Source organism: Alligator sinensis, unplaced genomic scaffold, assembly GCF_000455745.1.
Source record: "Alligator sinensis unplaced genomic scaffold, ASM45574v1 scaffold234_1, whole genome shotgun sequence".
Taxonomy (NCBI): domain Eukaryota; kingdom Metazoa; phylum Chordata; order Crocodylia; family Alligatoridae; genus Alligator; species Alligator sinensis.
In genome coordinates this window covers 18,738-32,281 of record NW_005842334.1, presented here as the reverse complement: position 1 = coordinate 32,281, position 13,544 = coordinate 18,738, and the positions used below count along the sequence as shown (strand labels likewise).

Sequence of the window (13,544 nt, the reverse complement as noted above, 5' to 3'; positions counted from 1 at the left end):
AGTCTCTCCTCATAGGGCTTGGCCTGCAAGCCCTTAACCATACAAGTGGCCCTTCTCTGGCCCTTCTCTAGTTTATCCACATCCCTCTTGAAGTGTGGCACCCAAAACTGCATGCAGTATTCCAACTGCGTTCTGACCAGCGCCCAACAGAGGGGAAGTATCACCTCCTTGGATCTGTACGTCATGCATCTGCTGATACACGATAAAATTCAGTTAGCTTTGCTGATGACTTTGTCACACTGATGACTCATGTTCATCTTGGAGTCCACTAGGACTCTGAGATCCCTTTCTGCTTTCGTGCTACCGAGCAGGTCATTTCCTAGGCAGTAGGTATGCTGGACATTTTTCCTCCCTAGGTGCAGCACTTTGCATTTCTCCTTGTTAAATTGCATTCTGTTGTTTTCTGCCCATATGTCCAACCTGTCCAGGTCTGCCTGTAGTTGTTCCCTGCCCTCCAGCGTGTCCACTTCTCCCCACAGTTTTGTATCATCCGCAAACTTGGACAGAGTACACTTCACTCCCTCGTCCAAGTCACCATGCACTGTCCTTCCTGCACGGTTTATACCCATCCAGTCATGCAAGCTCTCCCACCAGGTCTATGTTATTTCAATCACATCACAGTTCTGGGACTGTGCAAGGACTTCAAGTTCTTTCTGCTTGTTTCCCAGGCTCTGTGCATTCATGTACAGACACCTGAGGTGACTAGCCGATTGCCCTACTTTCTCAGGAGCAATGAGGAGGCCTCCCCAGTTGCCCCCTCCTGCTCGTGCTTCCTCCAGGTCCCATGCTTCCCCACTTACCTCAGGGCTTTGTTCTCTATCCCCCTGAGTACATAGTTTAAAGCACTCCTGATTAGTTTAGCAAGCCTGTCTACATAAATGCTCTTCCTTCTCTTCCTCAGGTGGATCCTGTCACTTCCTAGCAATTATTCATTACATCATTAATTATTGCTTCCATTCCTTGACTGTATGATCACACAAGCACCTCCATACTCTCACACAGACACCAACATTTTGGTTCCTGTAAGTATTAGTGTCAGTAAATTTGGATTAATGATAATGTTTGTGAAAAACAAATGTAGAAGGGCTCTAGGCACTGGTGAAGCAAATGGATTTGGTTGGCAATGCACAAATATTTGATTCAAGTACTCCTCCATTTCTAGAAATAAATATGTAGTGAGTCCCTTTATTGTCATGGGCTTGCAATCATCCCCCTTTTAACTTCAGAAGATTGACAATTTTTCTTTTTGCTGTTGCATTGTGCCCAGCAAAACGTATATAAAACTCCTTTCTTTGATTTAATACACCACTAAATGATGCTAAACTACAGAATCAGAGCAATATACTGATATAGTAAAATAGTTTTCTCGGCTGCTACCATGTAAAAAATCTTTCCCGTAATGTTTTATTGACACCTAAAGTACAAACCTTGCAGTGGGTAATAGTTTTCTGTAGTAAAATGTTCCTGAACTCAAGGCTTGTATAACCCTTCTTTGTTACTGTCTTATCCCATAAGAATATTGGAAGAGAAAACTATAAGTTTATGGCTGCTTATGAAACTTTTCTTAAGGGAGCAGCAGTGGGCAAAATGGTGGTGGGGGACAGTTTCCATGGAGACCCCAGCAGCAGCCACACTGTGATAGCACAAGGCCGGGGTTTCCATGGAGACCTGCCCCAGCAGTGATGGCAGGGTGCATAGCAGGGCAGGGAGCTGCTCCAGAGCCCAGCTGGGATCTTGTGGCAGTGACAGAGTGGTCCAGAACCTGGTCAAAGCTATGATCTGCAACCTGCATACCCCAGGCAGAGAAGTGCAGGCAGCAGTTTGCGGCTCTGCCCCAGCTCCTTGCAGTGGTGACAGCATGGTCTGGAGTCAGGGAAGAGGTGCGATCCACTGCTTGTACACTCCTGCAGATTGTGGCTCTGCCCTGGTTCTGCACAATGCTGTCACTGCCACAAGATCCCAGCTGGGCTTCAGAGCAGCTCTGTGCCCTGCTATGCACCATGCCAGCAGAGGCAGTGCTGAGGTGGAGGTTGAGGGAGCTATAGCCACCCCAAAATTCCCCATAACCCCCCATAGCCACCCCCTCAGTGGTGCTTCCGCTGCCACCTCTGCCCACCCTGCACAAGCAACAGCAGCTGAGCCCACCTTGCACCCACCCACAGCACAGTCCCCCTCAGCCCCTCCACCAGCCTCCACTCAGTCCCCCCACCAGGAAGAGGCTGATGCCACTACTGCCTGCCAGTGCTGCTGGGGCCAGTCTCCATGGAAACCCTGGCCCCATGCTATCACAGCATGGGTGATGCTGGGGTCTCCATGGAAACTGTCCCCAGCTCCGTGGGCAGGGGCTGCTGGGAAGCAAAGTCCACTGCCAGCCAGATCTGGCCCAGGGGCCAGACTTTGCCTGCCCCTGTAATAGAGGGTGAAAGATAGCTTTTACAGACCTTTTCTTATATGCCTTCCTGTACCAAAAACCTTATAAGCCTTCATGTGTATAAGGTACAACAAACAGCATCCAAATAAATTATGTGCTTAGGCTATACAAGGAAAATGTTGTAACAACATAAATGTGGTTAATATCTTGAGATGCATCATGTGCAATAGTGTACTCCACACTAACAGTGGAATGGGTTTTGTAGCAAGATAATTTAAATTTTATTTAAGCAAAATAAAAGGATTGAATCTGCAAAATTCTTGCCCTGTGGGGTCAAGCCAACTCTCAGGATCTCAATATTGTGCTGTTAGACAGGAGGGTGTGACAATTGCACATATACAAACACACAAATCAATTAGGTGCATACACACACACTACCAGCTCAGGCACATGCACATCCAAACTAGCCTAGGCACATGCATACCTATCACCAATTCAAGCACATATACTATGCACCCCAAAAGTTAGACAAAATTCAATTGTTCATACCTGCACACTCAGTACACATATCATTAATTCATATATCATGCACACAATTACATATGTGTGTGTGTGTGTGTGTGTGTGTATATATATATACACACACATATATATATATACACACACACACAACCCCCCTACACATACACACAAGTAAGTTCCTAACTTGGATGGCATGGTATGTATGTGTATGCTTTGGGTACCTGGGATACTTCGGAGAAGGTTAAGGTGAGAGAGAGAGTTAAAGTTGCGAGAACCAGGATTAGAACCAGTGGACTAGAGAGAAGCTGGCTGAGGAACTGAAGCTTGGGTTTACCTAAGATCACATGGCCCCAGAGTTGCTCAAGGTCACTGGTGCGAGGGGAAAAAAAAAAGCCTGGTAGCAAGGAGAAGCCAAGAAAGAAACTGAGGCAGAAACTTGGGAGCTCAGGGGAAAAGGCAGTAGGGATAAGACAGTGGCAAAGAAACAGGGGGTTTGGAGGCAGAAAGGAGCTCAGGACAGATGGGAGGTGGTGGTGAGCCAGAAGCAGGAGAGGGAGAAATGAGACAGAAGTTAGAGGGGTGAGAAGCAGAGACTGGAGCAGGGCTGAACCATAGTAAAGCAAAACCCAACTAAGGGGTTCAAATAACAGGTTTATTAAACAGACAACACACTACACAGCCACATGAAGTTATTGGTTCTCTCTCTCTCTCTCTCTCACACACACACACACACACACACACACACACAGAGGCAGCAGCAGAAATAGACTCAGTGGAAGGGTTGGACTCCAGGTAGGGAAGAGAAGCAGAGTCCAAGTCCTCGGTTGAAGAGAGGGTGGGGGTGATAGCTACCTATCGAGGCTGGAAAGGAGTCCTTGTCCAGAGCAGGGTCACCAGCAGGGCCTCTGGGTGGATAGGTGGTGTGGCATGGTGCTGGTCCAGATGGAGAGAGTGTCCCAAGGAGTCTGTCTTCACTACCCCTTTTTATGGGGCAGACTACCTCTGATCTCCTATGGGGAGGGCCTGTCCAGGCAAGGTCAGTCCTGTTCCAGAGGGCTCCAGGTGTTCTTACTGAGCATGTGCAGCCTGGCACAATGGTGGGTTGCCTCATCTTTTGTTTCTGGAATGCTGAGGGTGGTTCCAAGGGCTGGGTCGTTGGTCCCAGTATTGGTGTTGATGGTTGGTAGGTATGAGTCATAGGTTACACAACTGGGCCTGGGGACAGGATAGAGACTTGACAAACAAAATAGAAACTTGACATGACTTATGCTAACTTACATATGTAGGCCTAAATCATATAGTACCAGTAAAACAGTAATATAGAACAGTAAAGATCAACATAAACATAATTATTATACAATATAAAGAAGGATAAAAAACAAAACAAATACAACTTGCTACCAAAGTAAAATGCTGAAGCTTGTCCTATGTCTTAGCTCACTTATACTTATCTATAGAGAATAGAGAGGGAGAGAACAAGTCAGAAATGATTGGGGAAGGGGAGGGATGCATTTTAATTTAAAAAGAAAAAAGAAAAACTGGGGGGTTTGCTACAAAATCACTCACCCTCCTAAAAATCCATATATTCATCCAGATAGCATTACATGCAACATCAATATGTGAGATCATAAATGTTCTTTCCTTATTTTTATTTAACCATCTAGGACCGATCAAACCCCAGCCTCCAACCTGCAATAGGGACCAGTTCACCTGCATGTATGTCCAGCAATGTCTGTCTCCTGCTGTAAAATGTAATGGGGTAGAAGACTGTATGGATGGAACAGATGAAATTAATTGTTCTACTGAGATACCAGCCACTGTTTCTCCATGGCTTTGCAAGGACACAGAGTTCCTGTGTAATAATAATCAAGGATGTATCCCATCACTCCTGAGATGTGATGGTGTGTCTGACTGTCAGCTTAATGAAGATGAAGTGGATTGTCGTAAGTTTACTTTTGTGTTTTAAATAAGCCCACCCTAACTTCCTTTCATAATATTTCCTAGTTAATTTTAATTCTACTAAAAAACTCAAAATCCAGTAAAATTCATGAGTCTATAGTCTAAAACTGCATATTTTCTTCCTCTCTACATAGCATCTGTGATATTTAGAAATCAGCTTAATTTTTGCAAAGCTTTTTCTTATATGTAGATATGTCCTGTTTTTTTCTGATTGTGTAATTCAGTAGGCTCTTGGGGAGTTTGTAGCAATATTGAATATTAAGTAGCAGGTTCTTAAGAAAGAATCCAGTTACAGTTGCAGTGTGAGAGCTAAAGCATTAAAATGTAAGGGGTCCAGAACCTATGTTTATAGAGAGTATCTAGTATGGAATTTAGGTGCATCAGGAAAAGAAATATTATGACAAATTCCACATATGTTGCTCCAGATGTGTTTGTGGATATGCTCAGGTATCAGCTCCTAACATAAAGATAGAGTGGTATCTCCATAAACAACTTAGCGTGTGAAACTATGCAGAGTCCTTATCTAATTTCCACCAAGTGGGGAGGTAACTTGTCACTTATTCCTCCTGCAGTGAATGAAAGCTCAAAAAAAGAAGTGAGGATCAGAGAGGACCGAAGGAAAACTCTCTAGAAATAGCTGCGTATGACACAGAATGGGAGAGGCCTATAGAAAGAGAGTACCCCAGACCCAATCCTCCAGGGAAACCAACCTCTAGTACTGTGCTGCGCTGCAGAGTAACTATGATTTCATAGATTTCATAGACATTAGGGCTGGAAGGGACCTCAGAAGATCTTTGAGTCCAGCTCCCTGCCCCCAGGGCAGGAAGTCAGCCGGGGTCATAGGATCCCAACAAGATAAACATCCAAATGTCTCTTGAAGGCATTCAAAGTAGGTGTTTGAACCACCTCTGGCAACAGTGTATTCCAGACCTTGGGGGCTTGGACAGTAAAGAAGTTCTTTCTTATGTCCAGCCTGAAACAGTCATGGAGGAGTTTGTGACCGTTCGATCTTGTTATCTCTTTGGGCAGTCTGGTGAACAGATGTTCCCCCAGATCCTGGTGAGCACCCCTGATAAACTTACAGGTGGCCACCAGATCACCCCTGAGCCTGTGCTTTTCCAGGCTGAAGAGTCCCATAGTTCTCAGTCTCTCATCATAAGGTCTGTTTTCCTGACCTTTGATCATGTGTGTGGCTCTCCTCTGGACTCTCTCAAGTTTCTCTACGTCCTTTTTGAATTCTGGAGCCCAAAACTGGACACAGTACTCCAGCTGCGGCCTCACCAAGGCTGAGTACAATGGGAGAATGATGTCCTGGGATTTGCTTGGGAAGCATCTATGGATGCAAGCCAGCATTTTGCTCACTTTACTAGCTGCAGCATCACATTCATGGCTCATTTTCATCTTGTGGTCAATCATGACCCCCCAAGTCCCTTACGTCCATAGTGCTAGCCAGTGTAGCACTGCTGAGCCTATAAGCATGCTGTGGGTTTTTCTTCCCAAGGTGGAGAACCTTGCATTTTTCGGTGTTAAACACCATCAGGTTCTCATCCACCCATTTCCTGAGCCTGTCAAGGTCAGCCTGGATTGCCCTCCTGTCCTCAGGTGTGGACGCTTTACCCCAAACTTTGGTGTCGTCGGTGAACTTGGCCAGTCCACCTCTGACACCAATGTCCACATCATTAATGAAGATGAATAATATAATATAGGACCTATGAATAATATAGGTCCAGGGACAGCCTTAGGGACCTCACTGATCACAGCGCACCACGATGATTGACTTCCATCAACCACCACCAACTGGGTCCTACCACAGAGCTAATTCCCCATCCAGCGGATTGTGGTGAACCTGAGGCTGCAGTTGGCCGGTTTTGCTAAGAGGTGATTATGGGATACCAGATCAAAGGCATTTTTAAAGTCAAGATATATGCCATCAATCTCCTCTCCCTTGTCCCGGTGATAAGCCACCTGGTCGTAAAAGGAAATAAGATTAGTCAAGTAAGACCTACCTGCAACAAATCCGTGCTGGCTATCCCCCACGATGTTGCCATCGGCCAGTCTGTCAAATGCATTGCCTGGTATCTTTTTTCAGTGAGATATCATTAAGTGTTGCAGTCTTGCCCATTCAGTGATGTTCAAGGTAACTTTCCTGAATGTTCCAGGCTTTCAGAAGCAAATCTGTTGATGTGCTAGCAGCAATCTGTGCGCCAGAGATGGGGAAGAGCCCATAGGAAAGAAAGGAGGCATAAGGAACTACAACCGCCTTAGGGTACTATGGAGGTTCAGGCAGGCATAAAGATTTGTGTGTCCTCATTCCATTTCACTTCAGGTAGAGAAAAGTTAGACCAAACATTTAATTTAGGAATGTGAGGGGATTTCTTTTCAATCAAAAATGGTGAAAGTAAATATGTCAGCACACTCAAATACATTTTTTCTGAAGTTTTCTTTCTGAACAACTTATTTGGAATGAAAATACATATGAAAACACCAGAATTTCCATTGGGATGAAAATTCATTCTCTCCGTCATCTCTATAAATAATGCATCTGCTGCAGACAAAGGTATAATCACATGCCGTTTATCATAAAAACTATTGTACATAGTCAGGAGCTGCACTAAAGTAGATTTTACAAAACAGATGGGAGGGCTTGCCTGTGGATCTGAGTTTGGAACTGAGTCTAGTGACTAATTTGAAAAGAAAAAAAGCACAAGTTCCAAGACATTTCTGTCTTCAGACTCTGCCGTGCTACTGGAGCACCAAATTCTGGCATGGTCAAAGTCCCCTCTGTATCTTCAGCTCCCTCCATCTACCTTGCTCTTAGATCCTCTCTATCTACCCCACTCCCACTTACAAAACTCTCCTGAAATACTACTTCATAATCTTTTAATCCTAAAGTAATACCTTGGGAAGAAAAAGAAGACATTTCTGGCATATTTAGAGAACATAAGTTTTGACTTCATTTGGAAATCTCAAACCCAGGAAATTTGAGTGGGTTTGTAGCTTATTCAATCCTGTTGTCACATCCCAACTCCAGAAGATTGATAATGTTATCCCTATAAGACAGTAGCTAACAATATAACACTGCAAGCAACAACTGACATTCTATCTTTGAAGATCTTGATTGAGAGACTAAATGAAATCAAAAGAGTGGTCAGTAGTGGTTTAGAACTGAACCATAGGGAAAGGCTGGTAACTACAGAGCAGTCATTTATCTCATTGTAATTTATATGCTATGAAGCTTTTCAGCTTTTCATCTCTTCTAGCTATTTCCTTTTAACTTGTCAAATACCATGCATGCTTGTCAGCGGAGCAAATTCAGAAGAGAAAAAGATACATCTAACTTACTAATTCAGTTTAGTTTATAGGAATATTTATGCATTCTATAAAATACTTGAGTGCTGTGTTAGTAATTCCAGTCTGTATGTAATGTAATAATAATATAAATTGGATGATGGTTTTAGCAGATTCTGTAAGGTCTGTATTTGTTTTATTCTTAAGCATTATAAACATAGAAGTAGTTACTTAGGCAATGAGTAGCCCACTCATTCTTTAGTGAAAATGTATTTAAGAAAACAATACATGTTCTGCTTCCTTGTCTCCCATTTAATTCTCTTTTATCAGATCCTCCAAGCACTGTAGTTCTGTCTTACTTTAAATCAAAACTCTTTTCAAGTCTTCTTTAAGGGCCTGAGTCAAGAAAAACAAAGGAAAAGACTCCCATCAAGTCTAACTGGCTTGAGATCAAGCTCTAAATGAGCAGTAATGTCCTGTTTCTCTTCACAATTTAATTTTCCTCAGTGTATGAACAGAAAGCCACAAAATGCTCATCCTGCTTCTGAGTCTCAGACAGTATCAAGTGATAAAATCATCTCCCAGGATGAAGACAGGTTGGAAAAATGTGTTCTGTAAAGATAAAGCATAAATCCCCAAAGAGGCCCACAGCAAAGGAAAACAAACATAAAATGCATTAGTGAGACCTCTACTAGAGCCACCATTACCCCCACAAAAATGTATCCATGACTTCAGAGATGTGTGCAGACAAAAACTTCCCTTTAGAGTTCCCTGAACAGTTTGCTATAGTAGTTAGTTAGTATAATACTGTGTTAATGTTGTACTGTATATTAGTGTAGTGGACTGCGTTGCTTGTTTAAAATGATTTAGCAGTTATAAATGTCCTGTTTATAATCTTTTCATTTATAAATGTCCTGTTTACAATCTTTCTGCTCCATCCATCCCCAGCTTTAGTAAAGGTCTCTTTAGCAGGAGGGAAGCACTAACACCACCCCCGCCCCTCCCTGCAGCCCAGGGACCACTGCCCACTGGCAGCTCACCCTTCCTTCCCCACTGCCCGAGAGGCAGGTAAGTTGGGTGTGTGCACGACATGGGGGTTTAATTGACCCTAAATTGAAGTGGTGTTTTTAAAAAACCACTGGTTTGATTTAGGGCCCCTGTTTCATCTACACACACCCTTAAGTGCTAACAGCAGTGAGTAAGAAATGTTCTCAGTTCTCTATATCCCCCCAAAATTAATCTGTGATGTGCCCATATAAATTTCCAAACATGCTCCATTTTTTGACAAGGGTCATCATCTTTTTATTTTCTTGCAGGCTTAATTTGAATATATTATGAGTGTAAATAGGAGCCCTTGGTACCTGATTTGCACCTGCAGTAATATCTACATTTAGTATCCACATCATGAAACTTATGGTGGTCTTTCACAATAATGAATAGAGATGTGTTGGATACATTGTGACTCCCTGTAATCATGGAAGTGGTTGCAGTATTGATTATATCCAAAGCTTAATACCACATTAAAGTGGAAATATCACTGTTAAACACGTATTTCTGCGCAGTGTTGTCCATCCTACTCTAAATCCAAACTTCCATTCCAGCACTAGAAAGTACTGGTTAGACATTTAACTGCAATGGTCAAGGCAGGGATGATCCTGCCATAAGCAGAGAGGAGGACTAGATGACCACCTGAGATCCCTTCTAGCTTTATTTTTCTATCATTCTATGATAGTATCCATAACACAGATCTGCCCCTTTTCAGGTTACTTCTGCGGGGGGAATGTTAGGGTTATAAAACTACTGTTTTGTCTCTTTCATCACCTTCAATCCCAATACAGCAGTTTTGTCCAAGGAGAAAGAAATATATCTGTCATCCAGGAATCTTAGCCTAGCTACTGAAACATTCTTAGGGGCTAAGGACAGGCAGCACAAAGTAGAGCAGAAACAAACACTTCTCTATTTTACTCTGGGACTGTGAAACTAAATGCCAACTTTGTCTCTCAAATGTAGTCCCAGAACTTGGTTCCTCTGTTTATCACCATATATTTATTAAATAACGTGAGAAATATATCCCATGCATGCTTAGCAACACTGTATTTAACATGCGTGTGAGGAAATACCAGATACAAAAAGCCTTAAGAGTTTGATTTATTGTTAAAGTCAACCTGGTAGGGCTGTGTGTAATTTTAACTAATATGTGCAATATACGTACTAGCAAAAACTGGGAATTTGTGTGTGAATGGCCATTTGTGGGGGCAGATCCAGAGGAGGTGCAGTGGCATGGTTACACTCCCACTACTTTTCCCCTTTTGCTCAATGGCACATCCCTTCTCCTCCCATTCCTCCCCTTCCCCACCCACTACTCTTTATGGTTGACCTGGAGGTGGGGGGAGCTCCAGAACCACATCTGCCTTATTTCAGCTGGGTTGTTCAGGGATCTAGGGCTCAACTAGGAACAGCAGCAGTAGCAGTGGTAGTGGGTGTGGGAGGTACCTTTTTCCTGAGCCTGGTTCTGGGCTGGCAGGGAACACCAGAAAGACCACTGCCACTGCTTCTGTCCCTGACCAAGCCTGACTCCCTGCACAGCCTGAGTCAGGAGGGAACAATGGCAGTGGCAGTGGCAGTGGCAGGCAGGAGAAAGGAAGTACCACTGAGCATAGAGGGCAAGTGTGGGGGTGCCAAGAAAAGTGGGGTTGGCATTCTTACCTGATTTGGGGCATGGTCTGCCTACCCCAGTGGGCAGGGGAGAGGCTGGGAGCAAGGGGTCAGTTACCCTTGCAGTGTCAGTGACTGCTCCCATACCCCTCTGTACATGAATCTGTCTATAATCATTTTCAAAACTTGTTCCAGTATCATATGGAAGTTTTCTGCACACAAATTGCTGGGCGATTCTAGGATTTGGATTTAAATTCACAGAAAATAAATGCAAGACATATATTAATGAAATGCAGCAAAGAACATGGAATTTGCATTTATTCACAGGAAGGCTGAGTGCATTAAGTCACTAACATCAGTCACAAAACTGTAAGGCATAGAGCACGCATGTAAATATATAAACACATCAGGACCACTACAGTATATTTTTTTAAATCAGGTGAAACTGCATAGGTTCATGAAGATTTCTTTGAACTGTAGATGTTACTTAGTTGTGCTTTACAGCTGGTTAACTGTTCTTCTACATGTGTATTTATATTCCTTCCTAAATTGGCAATGTATAATATTTATGGGCCTGATTCTGCAAATCTTTACTCATATAAGTGATGTGATTGCCATCTGAAAGACATCTAAATTAGTAAGGCTGTCCATAACCTAATTCTACTGCGTAGGACTGTCTATAATCTACTTCTATAATCTATTTATTTAGAGTACTTTAAATAGTCCAAATTCATCCTACTAATAATCTAAAAATCCAGGCTAATGTTAGTATGTCTAACTGAAGTGAAAATAAAAGTGTTACTCATGATTTACACAAGTATAAAGGGAGAAGAATTTGGCTTAAACAAAAACATTTAGAAATAATAGCTTAGGGGCAGATCTACAGAACATTTCATTAGATAAAATGTTTCTCAAAGTGACAAAATGCTGTTGGATTTTGTGAGAAGCTGCAGAACTATTGATACATCTTATAGATCAATGACTCTGTAATGAATTACCTGGAGGCTTATGCAATTCCATCAAGATTTCCACTTTATAATTCCTTTAGACTAACTTAGAATTTAACTGAATGCTCCAGCATGACAAATGTCTGTAAGTTTAGATTTTTTTAAACATAGCTTTTTCCTCTGTTTTTACATCAACCATCTATAGTATTTAGCTTCTAGCAATAAAAGGGGACTATATTTATGGCAATTTTTCATTCTGTGCTTAAGGACTGATATAATTATTTTATAAGTTACCTCAATAGGCTTTTGTGGTATGTTGCTGTTGATTTTCCATAGCATTTTGTAGCTTAATTAATCAATAATATATCAAATGTTAGACCCCTGGGATTTGAACATGGGAAAGGGCTGATTCTACTGCTGAAGATGACCTCTTTTTTATTGGTATTTTTCTTAATGTCAAAGTTGCATTTTTCAGAAAATAGAAGTGTATAATGGTAATGCATATCCATGTTTATATACTGTGGCACGCGCACATGTTTTTTTTCAATAATATTTTATCAGTGAAAAAAAAAATGTCTCTCACTGTTCATCTTGTTACTTTGTTCCAGCCATTAAAGATTGCTTCAATGGTTCTTTGTTGTGTGCATCAACTAACAGATGTATTCCACTCTCTCAGCGTTGTGATGGTATCTCAAACTGCATTGATTTCAATCTTGATGAATCCAGCTGTTCAGGTAGTCAGCTCATCTAATTATTATTTGCAACAGAAGTATATAGTTTTTGTAGTTGAGGAGGATTAAAGCAGCAGACAAAGCACAAAATGAACTGAATTTACCCTGATGAAATTTAGTCTGACTATAAAAGGGTTGGGATGAATGTGGCTTATTAAGATACACTTATGAGGACGAAAGAAGAAAAATATTTTATCTGATTGGACTGGGAGTATTTCTTGATATATATATTGTTTGAAAATAAAAGTTTCTTCCTTCAAACTTTTAGGCATCTACTGACTATAACAATGTGAAAAATTTCATTGAAATTAATCAAACATTTTGAAGCCAAAGGGTTTGGGTTTTTTAAAGCAAAGCGCAATGCATGGGCAGGTTGAAGACCTAAATAGAAACAGAATATTTGCTTTAGCACAATAAGACTCGATATTTATTTTTAGTACAGTTGAAAAACAATGTATAAATGTAAAAATAGAAAAAGCAATGTGGCCAACAGAAAATCAGTTACTTCACTACAAAAGTTATTTGAAAATAAAATTGATGACTCTCTTTCCATTGAAAACCATTACAAATTGTCTGGGCTAAAATCTCAGATAACATTGACTTCAGGGGAGTTATGCTACCATAGTTAACACTCTTCCTTTATAAAACAAGTTTTACTAACCCAACCTAACCTCAGAAGATAGGCACAAGACAAAATTCTGTGCTTAGAAACACAGAACAGAAATGAACCAACTCATAGTTGTTGTATGCAACTAATATATATGAAAAGCAATTATATTTTCCCATGAAAGAGACTAGCTAAACATAAAGGAATGTCAGGTAACAAAAGTAATACAGTAAATTCTTGTAGTAATAAATAAGTGGGTCTCAGGTAGCATATCCTTTTAAGTAATTTAAGTAATTTGCTTCCCACATTATGTCCTTGAAACTGTGGGTATCTGCATGGAATAAATTGTTGCTTTTATTGTTATGCTTTCAGCAAACAGTCCGTTTAATTTATTTACCTTAGTACCTGTTGCAACAGATGTAAAAGGCTTTCCCTTACAGTTCCTGAATATACATACAGCTCAT

At 41.5% G+C, this 13,544-nt stretch overlaps 1 protein-coding gene across 1 annotated transcript in view; it reads left to right on the top strand.

The window, feature by feature from the left end:
* Positions 1-13,544, top strand: part of MALRD1 (MAM and LDL receptor class A domain containing 1) — a 455,974-nt gene that overhangs the window by 439,183 nt on the left and 3,247 nt on the right. Inside the window, exons 33-34 of the mRNA XM_025210089.1 lie at positions 4,558-4,836; positions 12,351-12,476. Coding sequence (XP_025065874.1) covers positions 4,558-4,836; positions 12,351-12,476 — 405 coding nt within the window. The remainder of the gene's footprint in view (positions 1-4,557; positions 4,837-12,350; positions 12,477-13,544) is intronic.